Genomic DNA, 22644 nt, shown 5'->3' on the forward strand with positions numbered 1-22644 from the left:
CTGTTTCCCCCAATGAAAGTGTAAGCATCATGAGAGCCAAGAATTCTGTCTTATTCACTACCATATCCCCAACACCCAGAACAGAGCCTGGGATATAAAAAAACACTTAATAAATATTTGCTGAAGGCATCAATCAATGAAAAATTAAGTGGGCTAGAATGTTACTCTAAAATAACTAAAGGTAAACTGAAAGTTGTGTGGGAAGAGGGCACTGCAGTAAATGAGTAAACATGACATATTTAGAAGACAGAGAAAACCAGACTGGTTAGGGCCTAATAAGTAGTGCAAGATAAGGCTGGAAAGAGATTATAAAGACTAGTAAGTGTCATGATGCCTAAAATTCCTTCCAACTCTAAAGTTCTATGATTTTGGGTTTCATTCAATACAACAGGAACATTATTGCCACTACAGGGAAGGCAAAGCTTTTGAAAAGGGGACTGACATGATGAAAGATGTGTTTTAGGAGATAAATCTGGTAACCTAGTTGGGTAAATTAAAAGCAGGGTATCAGAAAACTAATGACATAATCTATGCTTTAAAAGATCAGAGTTCAGATTTGGGTGGTGATGGAGAAAGAAGTTGTTTTGAAAGATGAATCAGCATAACCTGGTGATAGACTGGAAAAGATAAAAATAATTTCAAAAATGTGAGCCTGAGTAACTGGAAGGGTGGTGGTAATACTGATGAGAGAAGGGAACGAGTGTGAAAGAGAAGCTCATGATTGCAGTATTAGACATTTTGGTTTTGAGGTAAAAGGTGGACAACCATAAGGAAATGTCTAGAATGCTGGTGACAGATTTTGGAACTGGCAGGAGTCGGGGCAGGAAGAAAGATGTCAGTCATGAAATCACTACTGAAGTTCTGTAATTTTCTATTCTTAATCTACTATCCCACTTACTTTAGGTAAACTCCTTTAAGCTAAATTGACCTGCTTTAGATCAAAGGCGTCAGATTCTTTGTTAACTGTCAAAAACAGCTAGCTGATCTGCTGTTTGGGAACTTTCTGGGAATGTGTTAGTGCTATGGGCAAAGGTGACTGCTCTTCCCCAATGATCATATTCTAAACATGCTATAAACCTAAATTGCCACAAGGCCCTTTGCTGCCATATGGAGAGAGCCTGAGAATACTGTCAAATGCAGGCAAGGAAAGCAAGAGCTAAAAGCAGGATCCAATGATACTTTGAAAACCCCAAGATCCAGCCCTGGATAATGTCAGCACCACATTGTGAACTTCCCGGTTCAGACAGCCGAAATGGTCTTCCTATGCTTTTTTTTTACGCTAGTTTAAGCTATTTTTGTGACATGCATTGCAGTCCAAAAGGGTCCCAACAAGTATGACAGGTACAAATTATATACAATTTTCAGGGTCTTGAAGCTAAAGAATAGGACATAAAAATCTGCTTTTTTATCCACCGCTGAGCACAGAAACCACCAGATAATCAGCCTAGGAGTTACTGTGGAATCTTGGTCTTGAGATGCACAGAAGAACCCACCCAAGATATTAGGACTAGGATACAGCAAGTTCTCTGGAGACCAAAGCTGCTTCTGACTTTGCCCTGTACTACTTATAAGACAGACCCTACTTCTAATCTCTGAGAAAACACGTCACTAGCATAGAAACACACTATTTCTTACCATCTATACCACATTCAACTCTAGCATTCAATGTTGTAGGCCACAGCGTTCATGAAATGCCCACTTCTGTACATAACACGAAGAGCTCTACTGACTGGCCAGCTTTCACATCCATGTGCATGGGCTTCGGCAGACGTACAGTTCTCGCTTCCCCTCCCACCAGCCCAAGAGAAAGGAAGTTCATGCTCTGTCTAACTTCAGAGGGCACTACAGAGCTGTGAGAACACGCTTAGTCTGACTACTTACCCTTGCTCTCAAAACACACTTCAAACATGTCATAATCTTCAGTGGTAAAGGCAAATTTCCCCTTGGTTGCATCCTCCTTGGAGTACAGAATATGGCCAGCAGAATCTGTGATCTAAAATAAAAAATTAAGTAAGAACAGGCAACAAATGACACTCAGGAAGGGACTTAAACTGGAGATCTGGAACCGCCTATAAAAGATAGTTGATATTTCTCATTATGATGACTACGTTCCAACCATTCCCAAAGACAGGAACTGGATCAGAAGATGAAGCCCAAATACTGCCTAACTACCCTCTGCTGTTGAGCTGATTCCAACTCGTAGCGACCCTGTAGGACACAGCAGAGCTGTCCCATAGGGCTCTCGAAGCCATAAATCTTCATGGAAGCAGGCTGCCACATCTTTCTCCCACTACAGGCTAAATTCTGTTGCCTCTAACGGATGCCTTACCATACCAATAAATTGATACAGCCAATGTTCCAAGTTATATAAATCTGGTTTACTGGCAAAATCTAGAACATAGACTAGTATCACTCCCTATAAAGGGACATGTCACAAAAATAAAAACGGACAATTACCAAAAGAATACGAGAGGGAGAAAGATATATAAGAACACATTTCTTCTGCAACACAAATCTTGACGGGGTGGGGACATGGGGGTGGAAGTGGACACCTGATATATGGACAGAAAGCATGTATAGAGAAGAAAACCTGGGAGCTCCATCCCAGCAAATTTCATGCTACTTGTATCACTGGCTACAACAAGGGGTGGGAAGTGAGGCATGGAGGATTACAAAAGGCATCCTTGGCCTCTACAAATGATAATTCCTCTCTTCTTGGTGGTCAGCTTTAGGTCTCAACTTAAACTGCTCCGTTCCTAGAGACAGCCTGTAGGCACAGGTGAAGGGGCATACACTGGTAAGTGAACGGTCACATATAAAGCAAGGCAATGACATGGTAATTTAACAGACTGGACATCAAGTTCCTTTCTAGAGCACATGGTGTGTTCACAGAAGGCACATTCCATTACCTAAAAAGCTACTTTGCAAAACAGAGCACAAAACAGTGGTTTCATTATATTAAACCGGATGTTCTAACGTTATTTGTTAAAACAGGATTCTTTTATAAGTGAGATATTAAACAGGAAAACTGAGCAGCACACACATAAGTACTTAAAGCACTTTTACAACAGTAGTTATTTAGTTATTTCTGAATGGTGACATTTCTTCTTTATGCTTTTTTATTTTTTCTATTTCTGACAAAGGCAAGTATTACTTTGGTCAGAAATAATAAAAGGCTAATTCATTTTGGAAAAAAACAAAAAACATAACTAAAGAAAAGTTATCACTGCTGGACAAATTTCAAATGATGAGTTAATAAAAAAATGTATTGCAGTATCTTCTAAATTCTCTAATAACAGCAGTTAATATTAATCAAGTATCTTTTGTCATCTAACATCATTCATTAATTCATCAAGCATTTAAGAAAGCTAGCTCTGCGCGGGCCACTGGGAATGCAAAGATACGTTAAGATAGTTCCTATCTTCACGCCGTGAAGTGTCTAAGTGAGGAGAGAGAGGAAAATGAGGCAGCTTCACTGCCATGTGACAAGGTGCTTGACTAGAGCTGTGTACAGGTACCACAGGATTATGGAGGGCCCGGGAGCAGAACTTGGAGGAAGTAACACAGAAGAAGGTCCTGAAGGATGAGTTGCAATTGAGGGAAGACTAATTAAAGGTCAAGACATTCCGAGTAAAAGAGACAGCAAATATTAAGGCCTGGGGTCTAGAAACAAACAAATATGGTACCATAATAATAATGTCTAATGTTATTGAACACTTAAAATGTGTCAAGTACTATGCCTTATAAAGGATCCCTGGTGGTGCAGTGGTTAAGTGCTTAGCTGGTAACCAAAAGGTCAGCGGCTGGAACCTACCTCTGCCCCACAGGAGAAAGATGTGGCCATCTGCTGCCATAGGGAAACCCCGTAGGGCAGTTCTACTCTGTCCTATAAGGGTCGCTATGAGTTGCAATCGACTCATTGGCAACGGGTTTGATTTTGGTTATAATCTTATAGGTAAGAGTTATTATTTCCCTCAAGGTCCAGAGGAAGAAATTGAGGCATAAAGAAGTTAAGTGGCTGCAGAGTTATCGGCCAGATCATATACAGCTTCAACAGCATGCTAACGAGTTTAAACTTCATTTAGTCAAAGTGGAGAGGCAATAAGGAATCTGATACAAGACAGTGACATGACTCAATTTGCAATTTAGAAAGATGAATCTGATAGTCCTGTGAAGACAGGCTCAAGAAGAGCAACATTAGAGATAAGGAGCTGGGTTAACACACTATTCCAGGGCTCCAGGTGAGAAATGATGAGGGTCCTGGGAATGGAGACAAGGGGACAGATAAACCAAAAAACCAAACCTGTTTGCTGGCAAGTCAAGTCTGACTCATGGCATTCCCGTGTGTTACAGAGTACAACTGAGCTCTATAGTGTTTTCTTGGCTGTAATCTTTATGACAGTGATCTCCAGGACTTTCTTTGATGACTCCGCTGGGTGGGTTCAAACCACCAACCTTTTAGTTAGTAGAAGAGCTCAAGCTGTGCCATCGAGGAGCAGATTAGAGGGATTTTAAAGTAGTAGAACCTATAGAACAAGGTCAAAAAGTAAATGGCCACAGTATCAATGGAGAAACATCCTCAGTCTGATGGCCAGTATAAATCCACAGAGAGTGGGCAACGTGGCAAACTGGAGGGGATGAACCTGTCTTAGGAAGAGGCTCTAAATCCACAGAGAGTGGGCAACGCGGCAAACTGGAGGGGATGAACCTGTCTTAGGAAGAGGCTCTAAATCCACAGAGGGTGGGCAACGTGGCAAACTGGAGGGGATGAACCTGTCTTAGGAAGAGGCTCTAAATCCACAGAGGGTGTGGACAACATGGCAAACTGGAGAGGATGAACCTGTCTTAGGAAGAGGCCAATGACAGCCACGGCACTCCAGGTTTTCAGATCATCCAATTTTCAAAAGAAACTAGACATTTTAACTTTTATTTGAAATCTCCTAATTTCTAAATGCTTGCAAAAGATCCCAACATTCAAAAAAAAAAATCTCAAGGCCAAACAAAACATGTCTATAGCACCAACTCCTTCTAGGCTACCAATTTATGAGCTCTGCATAGCACAGGAAGAAAGCCAACTAAAATCATATAGAAAAGCTGCTGGGTAGCACTGAAGTCTCAGCAGAGATCATGAGTCATGAATTTCTAGTGCCACACTTTGCAGCCAGGACACAGGAGCAAAAAAAGGCATGTGAATTAGCTGATCTAGGCTTGGGATTCTGCAACTGAGTGCATTGGAAGGATAAGGGATTAAGGAATCATGCGATATACTTTACATACATAATCTTTAATCTCCACAACAATCCCATCTAGGCCAGCCTTATCCCCATTTTACTGATGCAGAAACTCAATAACTTATCCATTGTCATCGAGTTAGTAAGTTGTATTATATGTAAATTCGAGCAAGACAGTTTAAAATCTTTGAGCTTTCCACATTCCATGTTGCCTCCCCTAAAACAAAGGTCTGAGAAAAGTACAACGCAAAGAAGCCAAGACAGACTAACAATCTGATGGATTATTTGGATCAGTGCAAGTCCTCTCAAGTGGGACATAAGCACTATTCAGTCTACATTCTCTGCCTCAGTGAGAGAAGCAGGCAGCCACAAGGGAGAGGTTTTGAAGTCAGCCAACAGCTGAACAATCTGCAGGGAAAAATTCAGCCCTGGAGATTCCTAAAGGCCTCTTGTTTATGAGGTACTTTTTCTGAAGCATCAACTAAAGGAAAAAAGTAACAAAGGACTACTTTAGAACCTGGGATATACAGACATCGTAAGGCAAAAAGGTCTGGGAATCAATCAATCCCAAAGTACTGTGTGGTGTGCCACTCTTCCTCTCATCAGGATAAATTCACCCACCCTGATACTACCCACTTCCCAGCCCCCACAAAGCACAAAGACAATTCTTAAGAGTGAAGAGAAAGTTCAAAAAGGTAGAAGGCATGAATAACAGACTTTCACATTCCTAAACTAATCTAAAAGGGGCACTAGCGGTGCAGCGGTTAAGCACTCGGCTGCTAACTGAATGGTCTGTGGTTCGAACCCACCTGTCACCCCACAGCAGAAAGATGTGGCGGTTTGATTCTGTAAAGATTTACAGCCTTGGAAACCCCATAGGGCAGCCCTACTCTGTCCTATAAGGTCACTATGAGTTGGAAATGACTTAGTGGCATTAGGTCTGGTTTAGTTTAAATTAAACTAAAAACCGTAATTTGGATTTGGCTACTAGGAATAAAGTTGCAGACAACATAGAAATTCTCCGAGGTGAATTTGGTTAAAAATAAGCTTCCACATTTTCTCACCGCGCTACTTTAATTCTTAAGGAAGACAATGCTTATAGATAGATTGCTAGACATGCTTAAATGTAAACGAAATCAGTAGAGGACAGCAGGGAGCAATCATCAAAAGTAGGGTACTGAACAGAGTCATCACAGATTTCACCATCTCTACGCAAGGAAAAAGGCCAGGTCACTGGCCCAGGACAAACTCCCCAGCTTAACAGGGCTTACAACACTTGGCACACATTTATCCAACTACTTTATTTGCTGGAAGGACAGACTATGATTTCTTTACATTCTCCTAAAATATTAAGAGATATTAAATATTACTCTTTAAAAAGTTTTTTAATATTTAAGAACAGGAGCATCTGTGGATGACAATGGGACTGAGACGCAGGTCCAAAAACTCTTGCTAAGTCACTAGTAAAAATCCTTCATGGAATACTTTGCAAAACGAATTAAGAAATCTGCTGTTTTTCTCAAACACTCCAGTACAATCCACACCTCCACCTCCAACTATACGCAGAAGGGGCTGAAATAGTTTAAATTGTTCTCTTCCACGCTGTACTGATAAATCGCCATCATGAAAGAATCACTTGCGTTGTTTGTTCTCAATACATCATCTGTAAAATTATTAAAGATTCATTCTAAGGCAAAGATTCATACGTATTACAAGAGGCTGCGGGCAAAGGACCCATCACCACAGCCTGTACCTTTTACCAGTATGAAATTTACTTCCCAGAAATGGTGAGCAATAATGCCCACGCTTCCGTCATGGCCTCCACATGTCTATATTCCCTATGACCTTCAGCTGACATAAATATATTATTTATTTGGATATTTAGAAATCCAGACATGCAACTTGACAACTTACCTTTCAGGTTGTGTTAACTCATATGTACTGCTGGGTATTCTACAAGAGCCTAGAATTTTCCTGAAAAATCAGCAGGTTTTCCCATCTATTCATATGACTTTGCAGCTACTTAGAAGCCAAGCCATTGATCCTCACCCCTCCCTCCCCCCAAGCATCATTACATAAACCAGCAGGTAGCTAAAATTAGGGAGTAGGAAACTGGGCCAAGAAGAGCTGGCAAAATCTAATACGCTGAAATGATGGTTTTTAATTTCCTTTAATTAAAATGTTCTGATTACAGGTCACCTTAGAAGGTGATCTGGCTTCTCAAGAATTGAGAGGTTTCATTTTTCTTCCCAAACCCTACTGAGAAATATGCGAAATAACTGCTTTCACCTACTATAACAGCATGCGCTTAAAAGATTCTTTTGTTCTCTTTTAAGTATTAAAAAAAACTTATATTTTTCATAAAGATCTTTAATAATTAAACAAAGGTAGTATCAAGCCATAAGATATGCCCATATGACATCAAGGAATGGGAAGTAATAAAGATTTATTTCTAGATAACACCTTCTGAAGAAAAGCAAAGTTCACAATTTAGGAAGTAGGGGGAAAGTGTTAATTGTATATGCAGAGTAGCTGATGTCAAGAATATGTGAATACTAACACTGAAACTGCCAAATAAGTGAGAACACAGGTCACTGGGAAAATAAACTCATTTAGCATCGGGTTTTCAGTGCTGCAAACCAATTCCTGACTAAGTCCTGCTCCTAAAGCCTGCCCTATTCCTTTACAAAACATTCAAGATGATACCCTACCTGCTTCAAAAGCATCTTAAGTAGCTTAGGCCAAACGCTGGACAGATGAAGGAATTAGGAATAAAACAGAATGGAGTTTACCTGGAGTTTGGAAGAAACAAGGAGGTGCTATCAAGAACTTGAATTGAGCATATGTACAATATATTTGCTTCTAAATTCTCTGGAAGCCAAGATTAAAAGACTAAAGAGAAACATGTTGGGTTGCACATCATCTTTTTCTTGAAGAAAGCTCAAAAATTTATCTTTAGAGACAATTTTCCTGGAACTAGACACAAGGAACAATTTATCAGGAAGGTCCTTGTAAAAGGACTGTGACCAATATTCGACTCCACATTTTCAACCACGGCCTGCTAAAAATATAAATACTGTTCAAACAGGTGGTTTTGGTGACCCTACATAACGATGGACGGCATGACCTAATGCAGAGGTGGGACCTGAAGGAGCTAGACGAACGCCTCTGTGCCCTGGTTCTCTGCCCTGGCCTTACCACTACCACTTCTCTCCATCCTAGCCCACTCTCTGCTGCTTGGAGAATTCCCAGCCTTACACTCTAAAGTTGGAAGTAGGATGAAACTATTTTTGGCCACTTGCTCTTACCATGGTTGGGCGAAAAAAAAAAAGGTGCCAGGAAAAGATGTCTTGAAAATAATGCTATCTAGGGTCACTATGAGTCGGAATTGACTCGACGGCAGTGGGTTTGGTTTTTTTTTCAGTCAAAAGAAGGGAAACCCTGGTGGCGCAGTGGTTAAGCGCTACAGCTGGTAACCAAAGGGGCCGGCAGTTCGAATCTGCCAGGCACTCCTTGGAAACTCTATGGGGCAGTTCTACTCTGTCCTATAGGGTCACTATGAGTCAGAATGGACTCAATGGCACTGAGTTTGGTTTTGGTTTAGTCAAAAGAAACAACCTAAAACCCATCAACAGATGAATGGATAAACAAAATGTGGTATAGCCATACAATGGAATATTATTCAGCCATAAAGAGAAATGAAGTTCTTACACATGCTACAATATGGGCTACAATATGGATGATCCTTGAAAACATCGTGCTGAATGAAATAAGTCAGATGCAAAAGGACAAATACTGTATGATCCCACTTACATGAAATAGCTAGAATGGGCAAGTGCAGAGAGACAAAAGTGGGAGGGAGGGGGAAAGGCAGAATTACAGCTTAAAGGGCATTGAGTTTCTGTAAGGATGATGGAAAAATCTGGAAATGGATAGTGGTAATGATTACACAACACGGCGAACATAATTAATGTCACTGAATTGTAGACATAAAAAATGTTGAAATGGCAATTGTTTTGTCACATATAATTCTACCACACACACACAAAATACTATCCACCCAGATCTTGGTTTCTAATACTCTTTTCCAACAAAAGGACCCAGGGCTCCTTGGAGAAATGACTGATCTTAGTTCTGGTGCAGGAAATATGTAAGATGAGCCTAGAGAAAGAAAGAGTGCTTTTAAAAAAAAAAAAAAAGCCTGCTGATATTAATGAATGACTGAATAAGTAAATAAGTCAGGGTGGGAGGTGAAGCGGGGAGACAAATCTCCCATGCAGAAGAATTACAAAAAATTTATGTGGGCATTTTGGCCTCAAGAAGGCAGAGCATAACTCCCTACTCTGTAAGTGTGGGCTTTGCAAGTGAAAAAAGGTAGAAAAGGAGAGTAACTTTACAGTGGAGAAACCTGATAAACACTACCTCAGCCAGGTGATCACGGTCAACATCATCGGTAGTAACTCATGTTGACAGTTTGCACACTTAATATGATGTGATGAGAATGGCACTGTACCTCTGGTCTTTCTCCGAAAAACGTGTAATTCTAGCCTAACCATGAGAAAAACACCAGACAAATTTCAATTGAGGAACATTCTAAAAAATACCTGACCAGTACTCCTCAAAATGTCAAAGTCATCACAAAGAAGGGAAGTCTGAGAAACTATCAGTCTAGAGGAGACTGAGGAGATACAATGACTAAATGTAATGTGGCTTCCTGGTACACAAAAAGGACATTAGATAAAAACTAAGGATATCTAAATATGACTTTAGTTGATAAAAATATATCAATACTGTTTCATTCAAAACACTAAACAGACAAGAGATAAGTGGTAACTTGGGTAAAGGTTAAGACAGGACACAATACTGGGGAAGCCAGCACAACCTGCCCAAGGCAAGGTCATGGAAACTTGGCAGACACTTCCAAACTCCCTCAGGGACTGAATTACTGGGCTGAGGGGTCTGGGACCCTGGTCTTGGGGAACATCTAGCTCAATTGGCATTAACATCATTTATAAAGAAAATGTTCTACATTCTACTTCAGTGAGAAGTGTCTGGGATCTTAAAAGCTTCCTGAGCAGCCATCTAAGGTACTCCAATGGTCTCACCCCACCTGGAGCAATGGAAAATGAAGAAAACCAAAGACACAGGGAAAGATTAGTCCAAGTAACTGATGGGCCACAAGTACTACAGTTTCCACCAGGCTGAGTCAAGCACAATTAGATGGTGCCTGGCTACCACCACCCGCCTGCTCTGATAAAAAAAACTCTGATAGGGATCACAATAGAGGGTCCCAGAGCTGGAGAAAAATGTGGAACAAAATTCTAACTCTCTCACACCCACACCTAAGACCAGAATTACTGGTCTGACAGAGACTAGAGAAACTCTGAGAGTATGGCCCCCAGATACCCTTTTAGCTCAGTAATGAAGTCACTCCTGAGGTTTACCCTTCAGCCAAAGATTAGACAGGCCCATAAAACAAAACTAGACTAAATGGGCACACCAGCCCAGGGGCAAGGACAAGAAGGCAGGAGGGGACAGAAAAGCTGGTAATAGGGAACCCAAGGTCGAGAAAGGAGACTGTTGACACATTGTGGGATTGGTAACCAATGTCACAAAACAATATGTGTACTAATTGTTTAATGAGAAGCTAGTTTGTTCTGTAAACCTTCATCTAAAGTACAATAATAAAGACGAACAAAAATATTGTTTCATTCATTGTAACAAATGTACTATCCTAATGTAAGATGTTAACAACAGGGGAAGCTGGGTAAAGGGTATATGGGAGCTTTGTACTATCTTTACTATTTTTTCTGTAAATCTAAAACTGCTCTAAAGTAAAAAAATTTATTAATAAAAAATTTATCAGTCCCAGCATGTTCTGAGCAAAGGAGAATGAAGAAAATCAAAGACAGAAGGAAAATACTAGTCCAGAGAACAAATGGACTACATGAATCACGGCCTCCAACAGCCTGAGCACAGAAGAACTAGATGGTGCCCAGATACCACCACTAACCACTCTGACAGGGATCACAATAGAAGGTCCTGGGCAGAGTGGGAGAAAAATGTAGAACAAAACTCAAATTCACATTTAAAAAAAAAAGACCAGGCTTACTGGTCTGATGGTGACTGGAGGAACCCCCAAGACTATGCCCCCTAGACACCCTGCTAACTCAGAACTGAAGCCACTCCCAAAGTCCACCTTTCAGCCAAAGATTAGAAAGGGCTATACAACAAACAATAACATGTGAGGAATGTGCATCTTAGTTCAATCAAGTATATGAGATCAACTGGGCAATACCTGCCCAAAAACAAGGACGAGAGGGCAGGAAGGGACAAGAAAACGAGATGAATGGACACTGAGAATCCAGGGTAGAAAGGGAAAGGGGGAGAGTGCTGACACATTGTGAGGATTGCAACTAATGTCACAAAACAATTTGCACGTAAAATTTTTTAATGAAAAACTAATTTGCACTGCAAACTTTCACCTAAAGCACAATAAGATTAAAAAAAAAAAAAAAAAAAGCTATCCAGAAAGACAGAATCAAACATATACACACTCAAACCTCCAGACTCTCAAGAAACTTACGCTCTACTCAGAACCAAGTGGCTCCGTGGGAGAACTCTGGCCTGCCGTGCGGGAGACCCAGGGTAGTAGCTCAGTGGGAGAATTCTGGCCTGCCGTGCGGGAGACCCAGGGTTGGTTCCCTGCCGTGCGGGAGACCCAGGGTAGTAGCTCAGTGGGAGAACTCTGGCCTGCCGTGCGGGAGACCCAGGGTTGGTTCCCTGCCGTGCGGGAGACCCAGGGTAGTAGCTCAGTGGGAGAACTCTGGCCTGCCGTGCGGGAGACCCAGGGTAGTAGCTCAGTGGGAGAATTCTGGCCTGCCGTGCGGGAGACCCAGGGTTGGTTCCCTGCCGTGCGGGAGACCCAGGGTAGTAGCTCAGTGGGAGAACTCTGGCCTGCCGTGCGGGAGACCCAGGGTTGGTTCCCTGCCGTGCGGGAGACCCAGGGTAGTAGCTCAGTGGGAGAACTCTGGCCTGCCGTGCGGGAGACCCAGGGTAGTAGCTCAGTGGGAGAATTCTGGCCTGCCGTGCGGGAGACCCAGGGTTGGTTCCCTGCCGTGCGGGAGACCCAGGGTAGTAGCTCAGTGGGAGAATTCTGGCCTGCCGTGCGGGAGACCCAGGGTTGGTTCCCTGCCGTGCGGGAGACCCAGGGTAGTAGCTCAGTGGGAGAATTCTGGCCTGCCGTGCGGGAGACCCAGGGTAGTAGCTCAGTGGGAGAATTCTGGCCTGCCGTGCGGGAGACCCAGGGTTGGTTCCCTGCCGTGCGGGAGACCCAGGGTAGTAGCTCAGTGGGAGAACTCTGGCCTGCCGTGCGGGAGACCCAGGGTTGGTTCCCTGCCGTGCGGGAGACCCAGGGTAGTAGCTCAGTGGGAGAACTCTGGCCTGCCGTGCGGGAGACCCAGGGTAGTAGCTCAGTGGGAGAATTCTGGCCTGCCGTGCGGGAGACCCAGGGTTGGTTCCCTGCCGTGCGGGAGACCCAGGGTAGTAGCTCAGTGGGAGAATTCTGGCCTGCCGTGCGGGAGACCCAGGGTTGGTTCCCTGCCGTGCGGGAGACCCAGGGTAGTAGCTCAGTGGGAGAATTCTGGCCTGCCGTGCGGGAGACCCACGGTTGGTTCCCTGCCGAGGCACCTCCTGTGCAACAACAACCCATCTGTTGGTGGCCTGCGTGCTGCTATAAGGCTGAACAGGTTGCAGCACAGCTTCCAGACCAAGACAAAAAAGAAAGGCCTGGTGATCTACCTCTAAACATCAGCCAGTGGAAGCCCTATGAATCACAACGGTCTGATCGACAACCATGCACAGGGATGGTGTAGGGCCAGACAGCATTTCATTCCGTTGTGCACACGGTCGCCATCAGTTGGGGGCCAGCTCAACAGCAGCTAACAACAACACAACAAAAGAACCAAGTAAGCAAACAAACATTTCCTCATACTTTTCATGAGATTGGAGTCCTGGTGGCGCAGTGGTTAAGAGCTCGGCTACTAACCAAAAGTTTGGCAGTATGAATCCACTAGCTGCTCCCTGGAAACCCTATGGGGCAGTTCTACTCTGACCTACAGGGTCACTATGAGTTGGAATTGACTCAACAAGCAGCGGATTTGGTTTTCAGGTTTTTTCCTGAGATATATGCAAATAGTGATTTCCTTCATATAGGTTCCTATCTGAACTCCCTCCTCTTCAGATTCATGATCAGTCAGTCTGTGGTACAATATTGAGTATACAATGTATACCTGCTGAAAGCTATGCCACTGGTATTTCAAATACCAGGAGGTTTACCCATGGTGGACAGCTTTTAGTGGAGCTTTCAGACTAAGACAGACTAGAAAGAAAGGCCTGGTGATCTACTTCCAAAAATAAGCAAATGAAAATCCTATGGATCACAACAAAATACTGTCTGATATAGTGTCGGAGGATGAGTTCCCTAGGTTGGAAGGCACTCAAAATATACTGTGGCCGCAACAGTGAAGCATATCGATGATCATGAAAATGGCGGAGGACTGTGCGATGTTTCATTCTATTAGACAGGGGGATCATCATGAGTCGGAGCCAACTTGGCAGCAACTAACAACACACATTATTTTAATGATAACCATCAACCTTGTAGATTCCGAGTGACTAACTCAGGAATTTAGAACCAACAAGTCCTTTGTAGAAGCTTTACATACTGAACAAAAATGAACTGAAACAGAAACACCTATCCTTTTCTCACTCTGAGAGACAGTACAGCATAGTAGTTAAGAGTGAAGGTTCTAGAGTCAGACTCTCTGGTCTGTGCTCAAATCACAGTTCTGCCATTTACCGTGTTCCTTAACCACTCTGTGCCTCATTTGTAAATAAGAATAATAATTACACTTGCTTTATAAAGTTGCTGTGAGGATTAAGTTTAATACTGGTAAACAGCATCTGGCACATGGCAAGCAATCAATAAATGTTACTGCTGTTGTTAGCACTGTTGTTATTGAGATAACTATTTGTTTGTGGTAACGCAGAACCCCATAAACATTTAGGTCACTAACCATACTTCCAATCTAACAGTGTTAATGGATAGCAAACCAATATTCTGCACTGACTAAACCCAGGGACGATCAGGGCCTGAGTGGTTACTGCATGGGAACAGAAAGAAAAGGACAGACCGGCAAATTCTCAAAGTAGTAGCAAGGTTTAGATACTCAAGGATACAAAATGCCTCACAGAGCAGGTACTCAATAATACCTTTTAGCAGACGAAAAGGGACAGTAAGGAATCCAAGATGACTCTAGCATTTTCCAGCACGTGGTTTTTAATGTAATGAGCACTAACTGCAAGAAGGATCCAACATTAGATGTGGGGCGGGGGAGAGGACTGTGTCTGCATATATGATGACCGGGGCGGTGGGTCCATATGCTTCATTTGGTTAGAGCTCACAAGAGAATCTTGAGCCAAGGAGTCTATCACTTGAAGAGGTGAAAAAGCAGAAAAGGACACCAAATCACTTAAGCTGCTACAGTAGTTTTAGACTAGAAAAACAGTAATGGAAACCTTTCAAAAGGATACCACAAGTCATCACTGTATCTCAAACAGGAAGAACATCACCAACTCTGGTAGCCTAGAGGCTACATTTAATGAGCATAAAATGGATTTATGCTGATCTTTCAAATAAGAGCAAGTACAAAGACTACCAATTACATTCCTGAAACCAAAAGATCACATCTAGATTTTACCCAAAACAAGTGAAATTAAGAAAAACCATGAGCAGCATTTAGCAATATCAAATTCTTTCAAATTTCCAGCACAATTCACCAACAGCATAGCACAGTACAGAAGTACTGCTTAAGCTAAAATAATGATCAAAGAGGCTGGAGGCTCTTTTCATAGAAGTGTTGAAAACTAAAAATGGAACATTTCCAGGCACTGGTATAATTGGGTAGATGCTCTCTTTCTGCTTCTATCAGCATTTGCTACATTAACACAGGCAATACGTCATGCTTGACTAAGGGGGTGAGGGTGGCGAGGAGAAAAAGGGGGAAAAGAGAGGGAGGGAGGGGAATGAGAAAGAAAGACCAGTTGCTGCCCTGCCAACACTATTGTGGGGGTGAAGCCAGATCAAATGTTTTTTTTCATACGGTTCCAAAGTTATTTACGGTAAAAACCTTCAGCGTGACCCTTTTAGGCACAAACAAAGCCTTGTTCTTTAACAACTGGTCCCTTGATTTCCCACATGGTTATGCTGAACAATGATGTTGGGGGCACAGGATAAAGCAGATGACATCAACCTCCCTCAAGTGAGAGGCTTGTCTGGGAGCCCAAATTCTGGTCTGTGGCCAGCTGGCTGACTTCACAGAGGGCTCTACTGTCCACGCTGTCAGGCTGCGTATGCATGCACGGACAATGGCTCGGGATCAACCACCAGTCAGCAATTCCACCAAGAAATAACACAGGAGTCCCTGCACTCCATCAAGTTACCTTTATGAATGTTCCATTTTCCTAGAAACTAGATTTGGGGTCTTCAGGAGTCACCTTAAAGCTGTCCTGTATCAATCACAAACTCTAAGCAGTCCCGTTCTGGGCACCAGTTTCGAACAGAGAAAGCTGTAGACAGCTATTCACTGAATAAGCAAGAAGAGATGTTTAAACAAAGTAATATATACTTTAACCTTTATGCAGAAGGAAACACCAAACCAAACTCACTAGAGGTGGAGTTGATTCCCACTCATAGAGGTCAAGTTTTAATTTAAAGCTAAAAGTTTCGTATATAATACAAAAACTCAATTTTTTTTTTAATTGTACTTTAGATGAAGGTTTACAGACCAAATTAGTTTCCCATTAAACAATTAATACACATATTGTTTTGTGACATTGGTTGCCAACCCTACAACATGTCAACACTCTCCCCTTATTGACCTTGGGTTTCCCACTACCAGCTTTCCTGTTCCCTCCTGCCTTTTTGTCCTTGCCCCTGGGCTGGTGTGCCCCTTCAGTCTCGTTATGTTTTATGGGCCTGCCTAATCTTTGCCTGAAGGGTGAACTGTAGGAGTGACTTCATTACTGAGTTAAAAGGGTGTCCAGGGGCCATACTCCTGGTTTTCTCCAGTCTGTGTCAGGGCAATAAGTCTGGTCTTTTTTTGTGAGTTAAAACGTTGTTCTACATTTTTCTCCAGCTCTGTCCAAGACCCTCTGTTGTGATCCCCATCAGGGCAGTTGGTGGTGGTACCCAGACATCATCTAGTTGTGCTGGACTCAGTCTGGTGGAGGCCGTGGTAGTTGTGGTCCATTAGTCCTTTGGACTAATCTTTCCCTTGTATCTTTGGTTGCCTTCATTCACCCCTGCTCCAGACAGGGCAGGACCAGTGAAGAAACTCAATTTTTAATATCATTAAATGTTAATGTACCAATGAGCCTTCTGTACTGAACCATCTATTTATTTTTCTGTATCTAATAATACACTGGACAATAGTTACATCAAATATATATTTCAAAGAGTCACATCTCTCCCAACAGAAAAAGACTAGCCTAAGTAAGGGTCTGTAAATCAAAACCAAACCAGTCGGCACTGAGTCAATTCCAACTCATGGCGACCCCAAGTATTGCAGAGTAGAACTGTGCTTCATAAAGTTTTCAAGGCTGTGACCTTTCAGAAGCAGGTCACCAGGCCTCTCTTCTGAGATCCCTCTGGTTGAGTTCAAACCACCAACGTTTCACTTAGCGGTTTAGCACTTAACTATCTGTCCACAGGGTAGTTATTAATAAAAAGGATGGCTACTTCTGGGGGATGAGCACCAAGCATCCTGTTCTTTCTCTTCTCCAACCTAGAACACTCCTCAGTATAGGCACCAGTATTAATAAACTGAAAGATAATACTTATAAATTAAAACCACCTAAAAACTATAGCATTTACACTATCTTTTCATACAGCTTTTGGTAGAAAAAAGTTAAAAGCCAGAGGTTTCTTGGCTGCTAAATTGCTTCTTTGTAATTTTTAGGCTTAACTTGTGATAAGCCAATGACTCAAGGCTGAACTCTTTAAATGCTGTTTGGCTTTCCTATCTATAAGCTAGTTGGGAAGGAATGGGACCATAACCACATATAATACCTAAATAAAAGAAAATCTCATTCAGCAAAATGAATTACGAGTTAGCTTTAGCACTTGTGAAGACTGACAATGAAAAAAATGTTAGTCCAGTTAGATCATAAACACTGAAAAGACTATAACTATTACCATCAGTCTCCCCTTTCCCCCACCTTTCCTAGGGATAATTATGACAACTCCTCACAGTTATTTTTCTTTCTATGATCTATCTCCAGAGTATACATCACCGTTGACAACAACTCATGGCATCCCCCAAAATTAATTCACCTCAAATTTTCACCATTAGCAAGCATCCTAAGTAACAAACAGTACTGGTATCATCTAGCCTTAATGAAAACGTGATTTTTAATTCAAAATAAAGAGTGCTAAAATTCAGAGTCCCTACAACAGGTTTATTATGGACCCGAAATAATGGAGAAACTTCTTACATTCACTATGATGAGTTCACACCTCCTGCTTCAATTTTGCGCAGCAAAGTCTTTACATCTGACACTATTTAGCCTGGTTTAGCCTCATTCTGTGAAATGAGTATGGATGGGGGATATGGTATAGGCTCAACTGAAAATCTCAACACAAAATGCATTCCAATGTAGGCCTGAAGCAGAAATCTTTGCAGCGAGAGTTTCATCCACCATTCCAATCCATTCCCTTCCTCTCTGTTTAGAAAGGCCTTCTCTGCCCACTCAAATACTCTACCCCGTTGATCACTCTCTACCCCCATTTGCTGCTTAACTGTTCGTAACAGTAATCACCACTATCTGAAATTGAGCGGGTGTATTTTTTAAACTTGTTTTTTGTTTTCATTCCCTACTAGACCTCAAGGACCTTGTCTGCCTTATTCATCCCTATCTATATCCCCAACTAGAACTGGGCCTGGCACATGTTGTTGTTGTTAGGCACCACTGAGTAGTTTTCAACTCACAGTGACTCTATGTGACAGAGCAGATCTGCCCCATAGGGTTTTCTAGACTGCAACATTTATGGAAGCAGATCACCAGGTCTTTCCCCTGTGGAGCGGCTGGGTGGGTTCCAATCCTCAACCTTTTGTTAGCAGCTAAACACTGAACCATCTATGCCACCAGGGCCTGGCACATCAAAAACCAAACCCACTGCCATTGAGTAGATTCCGACTCGCAGCAACCTATGGGACAGAGTAGAACTGCCCCATTGAGTTTCTAAGGAGCGCTGGGGGATTCGAAATGCTGACCTTTTGGTTAGCACCTGTAGCACTTAACCACTACGCCACCAGTGTTTCCAGGCCTGGCACATACTAAATATTAAATAAGAATTTGTTGGATAAATGGGAGAATCACATACAAAATACTCATGATTCCTCTCATTAAGATATAGCTAACTATGTCCTATAGAGTTGCTATGAGTCATGAGTTAGAATCGACTTGACAGCAACTTTTTTTTGTTGTTGTTGTTACCTGGCCCTGGCAATGACATACTGGATCTGCCCCACAGAGCAGAGGACTGAGATTAGCAATTCAATTTTCATTCAGTCAAGAGGAAAGAACATAGGACTAACACCTATAGAGCACCATAATGGGCCCTACACAATAAATAACCCATCTCAATCAGTCCTTCTAACAATTCTATGAGACCTATCATCCCCATCTTACAGATATGGGAACCAAGGCGAGCGAGGGAGGACCAAAACCTGTTGTCACTGAGTCAATTCTGACTCATAGCGACCCTATAGGACAGACGAGAACTGCCCCATAGGGTTTCCAGGGAGCAGCTGGTGGATTCAAACTGCCAACCTTCTGGTTTGCAGCCTGAACTCCTAACCACTGTGCCACCAGGGAGATGAAGAAGGTGGAGAATGATGATGGTGATGGCGGTTAAGTAATCTCCCTGTAGCCATATACTATTAAGTGGTAGAACTGCTTGGATTTGAACTCAAATTTGTCTGGCTCCAGATCCAAGCTCTTTCCACTATATTATAGGGCTTCTTAATAAGGGCAAGATATTTAACTCAGCTGTACAATAATGTCTACATAATACATTAAACTGGAGACACAAAGGTGCATAAGGCGTTAAGGAGTTCACAAAGTAAAAAACCACACCTACACGCAAAGTGCCAAGTCACAGAGGATGTAACAGAAACGTATGATCCATTGGCATTGAGTTGATTCTGACTCAGCGACCATATAGCACAGAGTAAAACTGCCCCATAGGGTTTCCAAGGCCGTAAATCTTTACAAGGCAGACTGCCCCATCTTTCTCCCATGGAGCAGTTGGTTGGTCCAAACTGTCAACCTTTCAGTTGTCCGCTGAGTGCTTAACCACTGTACCACCAAGGCTCCAGCTATAGTGTATAGGAGGGGCTGAGGGCAAAGACTGATCCAGGTAGAGAGAACACTATATTCAAAGAACTGGAAGGTGTTCAGCATGGCTGGAGTACAGAGTAGGAGAAGGAAAGTGAAGAGGAAGGAAGAAAGACCAAAGATGAGGCTAGGACAGTGCCCATTCACATGTTCAATTCATTCCTTATGTTGAAATCCTGTTATAGGTTAGAAACTACATTAGAAACAAGCATTGCAATGATGAATGAGATAGTCTCTACTTCAAGGAGTTTATAGTCTATCTGAGGAGGTGGGCAAACTCCCAACTACAACACAGGGTGATATATGATAACACAGGTATATTCACTGGGTTTTATACCTGCTCCTAGACAGGAACTAGATGTCCTAGACAGGAAGAAAGTGAATCAGCCAGGTTAATCAAGGCACTACATTCACAGAGATCCTTCTAAGGGAAAACTGCCTCATTCGCCCGTAACCTGTTGCCATTGACTCAATTCCAACTCATAGTGACCCTGTAGGACATAGTAGAACTGCCCATTGGGTTTCCAAGTCTGTAATCTTTATGGCAGCAAACTGCCACATCTTTCTGCCACAGAATGGCTGGTAAGTTTGAACCACCAACCTTTCAGTTAGCAGCCGAGTGCTTAACCACTGCCCCACGCTATAGGACAGAGTGGAACTGCCCCATAGAGTTTCCAAGGAGCGCCTGGTGGATATGAACTGTTGACCATTTGGTTAGCAGCTGTAGCTCTTAACCACTATGCCACCAGGGTCTCCACTGTGCCACCAGGGCTCCTTATTTACAGCAACCACTAAATGCCAAGTGTAGCTGGCATGGTTTTGTACTACAAGAAGTCCCCAGTTCTCCTCTTACTTCAACCCAAACACAGCCGGTTGAACATGGGGTGGGCGTGTGAGCAAAGAGAAGAGAATCCACAGTCAGATCAGAGACCCAAGATGTGGCCTCAAATATAGAAAAGAGTTGAACCAATCAGATGTTTGCACTCAGGAGTTGCAAAGATACATAGAGAAAATCCTTGAGGCAGAGTGGTCAAATTTAAGCTTACTTAGAAAGCAGAGGAGTCCCTGGGGGGTGCAAACGGTTAACATACTCAGCTGCTAACGAAAAGGCTGGAGGTTCCAGTCCACCCAGAGGTGCCTTGGAAGAAAGGCAGCCACTGAAAATCCTATGAAGTTCAGTTCTACTCTGACACAAACAAATGGGGTCATCATGAGTTAGAATCAACTTGACAGCAACTGCTTTTTTTTTTTTTTTTTTTGAATAAGGAAGCAGAAACTAAGTGAGTGGATACTATGAAAAAGGTTGCAAACTGTGTTAGAGGCTGGATCTAGCCCACCACTGTGGCCTGTACAGTATATAAATTAAAAAAAAAAATTATACTTAGCTTGTGGTATGTAAATACCACTCCTCAGAAAAAGGAACCTGAACTCACTGGAGGAAAAGCTGCTTCTGGGGCAGGGGCTGGACATTATACAAGATGCACTTGGGACATCTTGTGCCAGAAAACAAGAAAGCTATCAATGGCTAGTGGGATTATGTTAAAAGTACGCAGAAGCCAATATGAAGGAGCCAAAGGGACAACTTGGGCATAAAGAACGAATGCAACTGGCTGGAATACAGTGATTGTGAAGATCAAAAATAACTAAAAATGAATTAATTATAATACTAAAAAACAAAACCTTCCTTGGGCAACACTGGAAATGACGATTGTTTACTCTGAAAACTGTCAATTAAAAGGAATACATTCTGCGTTTATCCTACCTTTCCTACACGAATTGTAAATTTTAGGGTAATCAAATGGCCTTCATTAATGAATTCTTTTATTTTTCCTCTCTCTTTTTTTTTTTAATCGTGGTGAAAACATACACACCAAGATATCTACCAACGCAGCTTCCACATTCACAACTCAAGGACATTGATTACATTTTTTGATTAATGAATTCTTTACAGAATAATTCCAGTAATACATATGGCAAGAATAACAGAATTAGAAAATTACCACTTTACAAACTTAATGAAAAATTAATTTCAGACAACAATCATCACTGTGATCAGTTCATAAATGAAAGACTGATGGAAAGTTTTACAATGGTAGGCAGAATAAGGGCTGCCCAGAGATATCAATGTCCTCATCCCTAGAACCTAGGAATACGTTGCCGTATATGGCAAAAGAAATTTTCTGGAGGATCTTAAAATGGGGAGATAATCCTGGATTATGTGATCTCAATGTAATCACTAGGGTTCTTACAAGGGAAAGCGGGAGGCAGGGTAGTCAGGGAAGGAGATTTGATGATGGAAGGAGAGGTCAGAGAGAGAATATGAAGATGCTACATTGCTGGCTTTGAACATGGAGGAAAAGGCCATGAGCTCAGTTGCTAACCGAAAGGTTGAAGGTTCGAGGTCACCCAGTCACTGGCAATCTACTTCCAGAAAATCAGTTACTGAAAACCCTATGAAACGCAGTTCTACTCTCATACACAAGACTGCCAACTAACTCAAGTAGTACTAGCTGACTCAACTGACAACTAGTTTGGCTCTGGGTCCCCATATCTTAAACATAAGTTATGGTTATACTTGAAACTGTTTAGAAGTAAAAATGTTTCTATTTACTTTAAGGAAAGGGTCACTCTGTTTTTTCAAAAAAAAATTATTTATTATTGTGAATGAATGAAATCACCCTAAAAATCAATCAAACCTTGACTAATATCAAATTATATTAACAATTAAAACAGCAGGCCAGGCCACCCTAACTGCAAATGCTCAGTAAGTAATAGGTTTATTATTCACGGTAAGCTTCAGTGCCTCCCATTACTTTCCGGCAGGTATCGGTATCTGACAATAGCAATCTCTCCCTGCAAATACTAAATACCCAGAGACTTCTTTGGAGAATCAAGTTGCAGCTCCAGGTACTTCAGCCTACAAGTACCGGACCCGGGCAACGGCCGAAAGTAA

The 22644-nt window shown here is 42.2% G+C and overlaps 1 protein-coding gene across 1 annotated transcript in view; it reads right to left on the minus strand.

Annotated features, from left to right (window-relative positions):
• TMED10 (transmembrane p24 trafficking protein 10) overlaps nt 1-22644 on the minus strand; it is a 37979-nt gene that overhangs the window by 14805 nt on the left and 530 nt on the right. Inside the window, exon 2 of the mRNA XM_003408780.4 lies at nt 1882-1993. Within this exon, the coding sequence (XP_003408828.3) occupies nt 1882-1993 (112 nt within the window). The remainder of the gene's footprint in view (nt 1-1881; nt 1994-22644) is intronic.

This window comes from Loxodonta africana, chromosome 10, assembly GCF_030014295.1.
Source record: "Loxodonta africana isolate mLoxAfr1 chromosome 10, mLoxAfr1.hap2, whole genome shotgun sequence".
NCBI classification, from domain to species: Eukaryota; Metazoa; Chordata; class Mammalia; order Proboscidea; family Elephantidae; genus Loxodonta; species Loxodonta africana.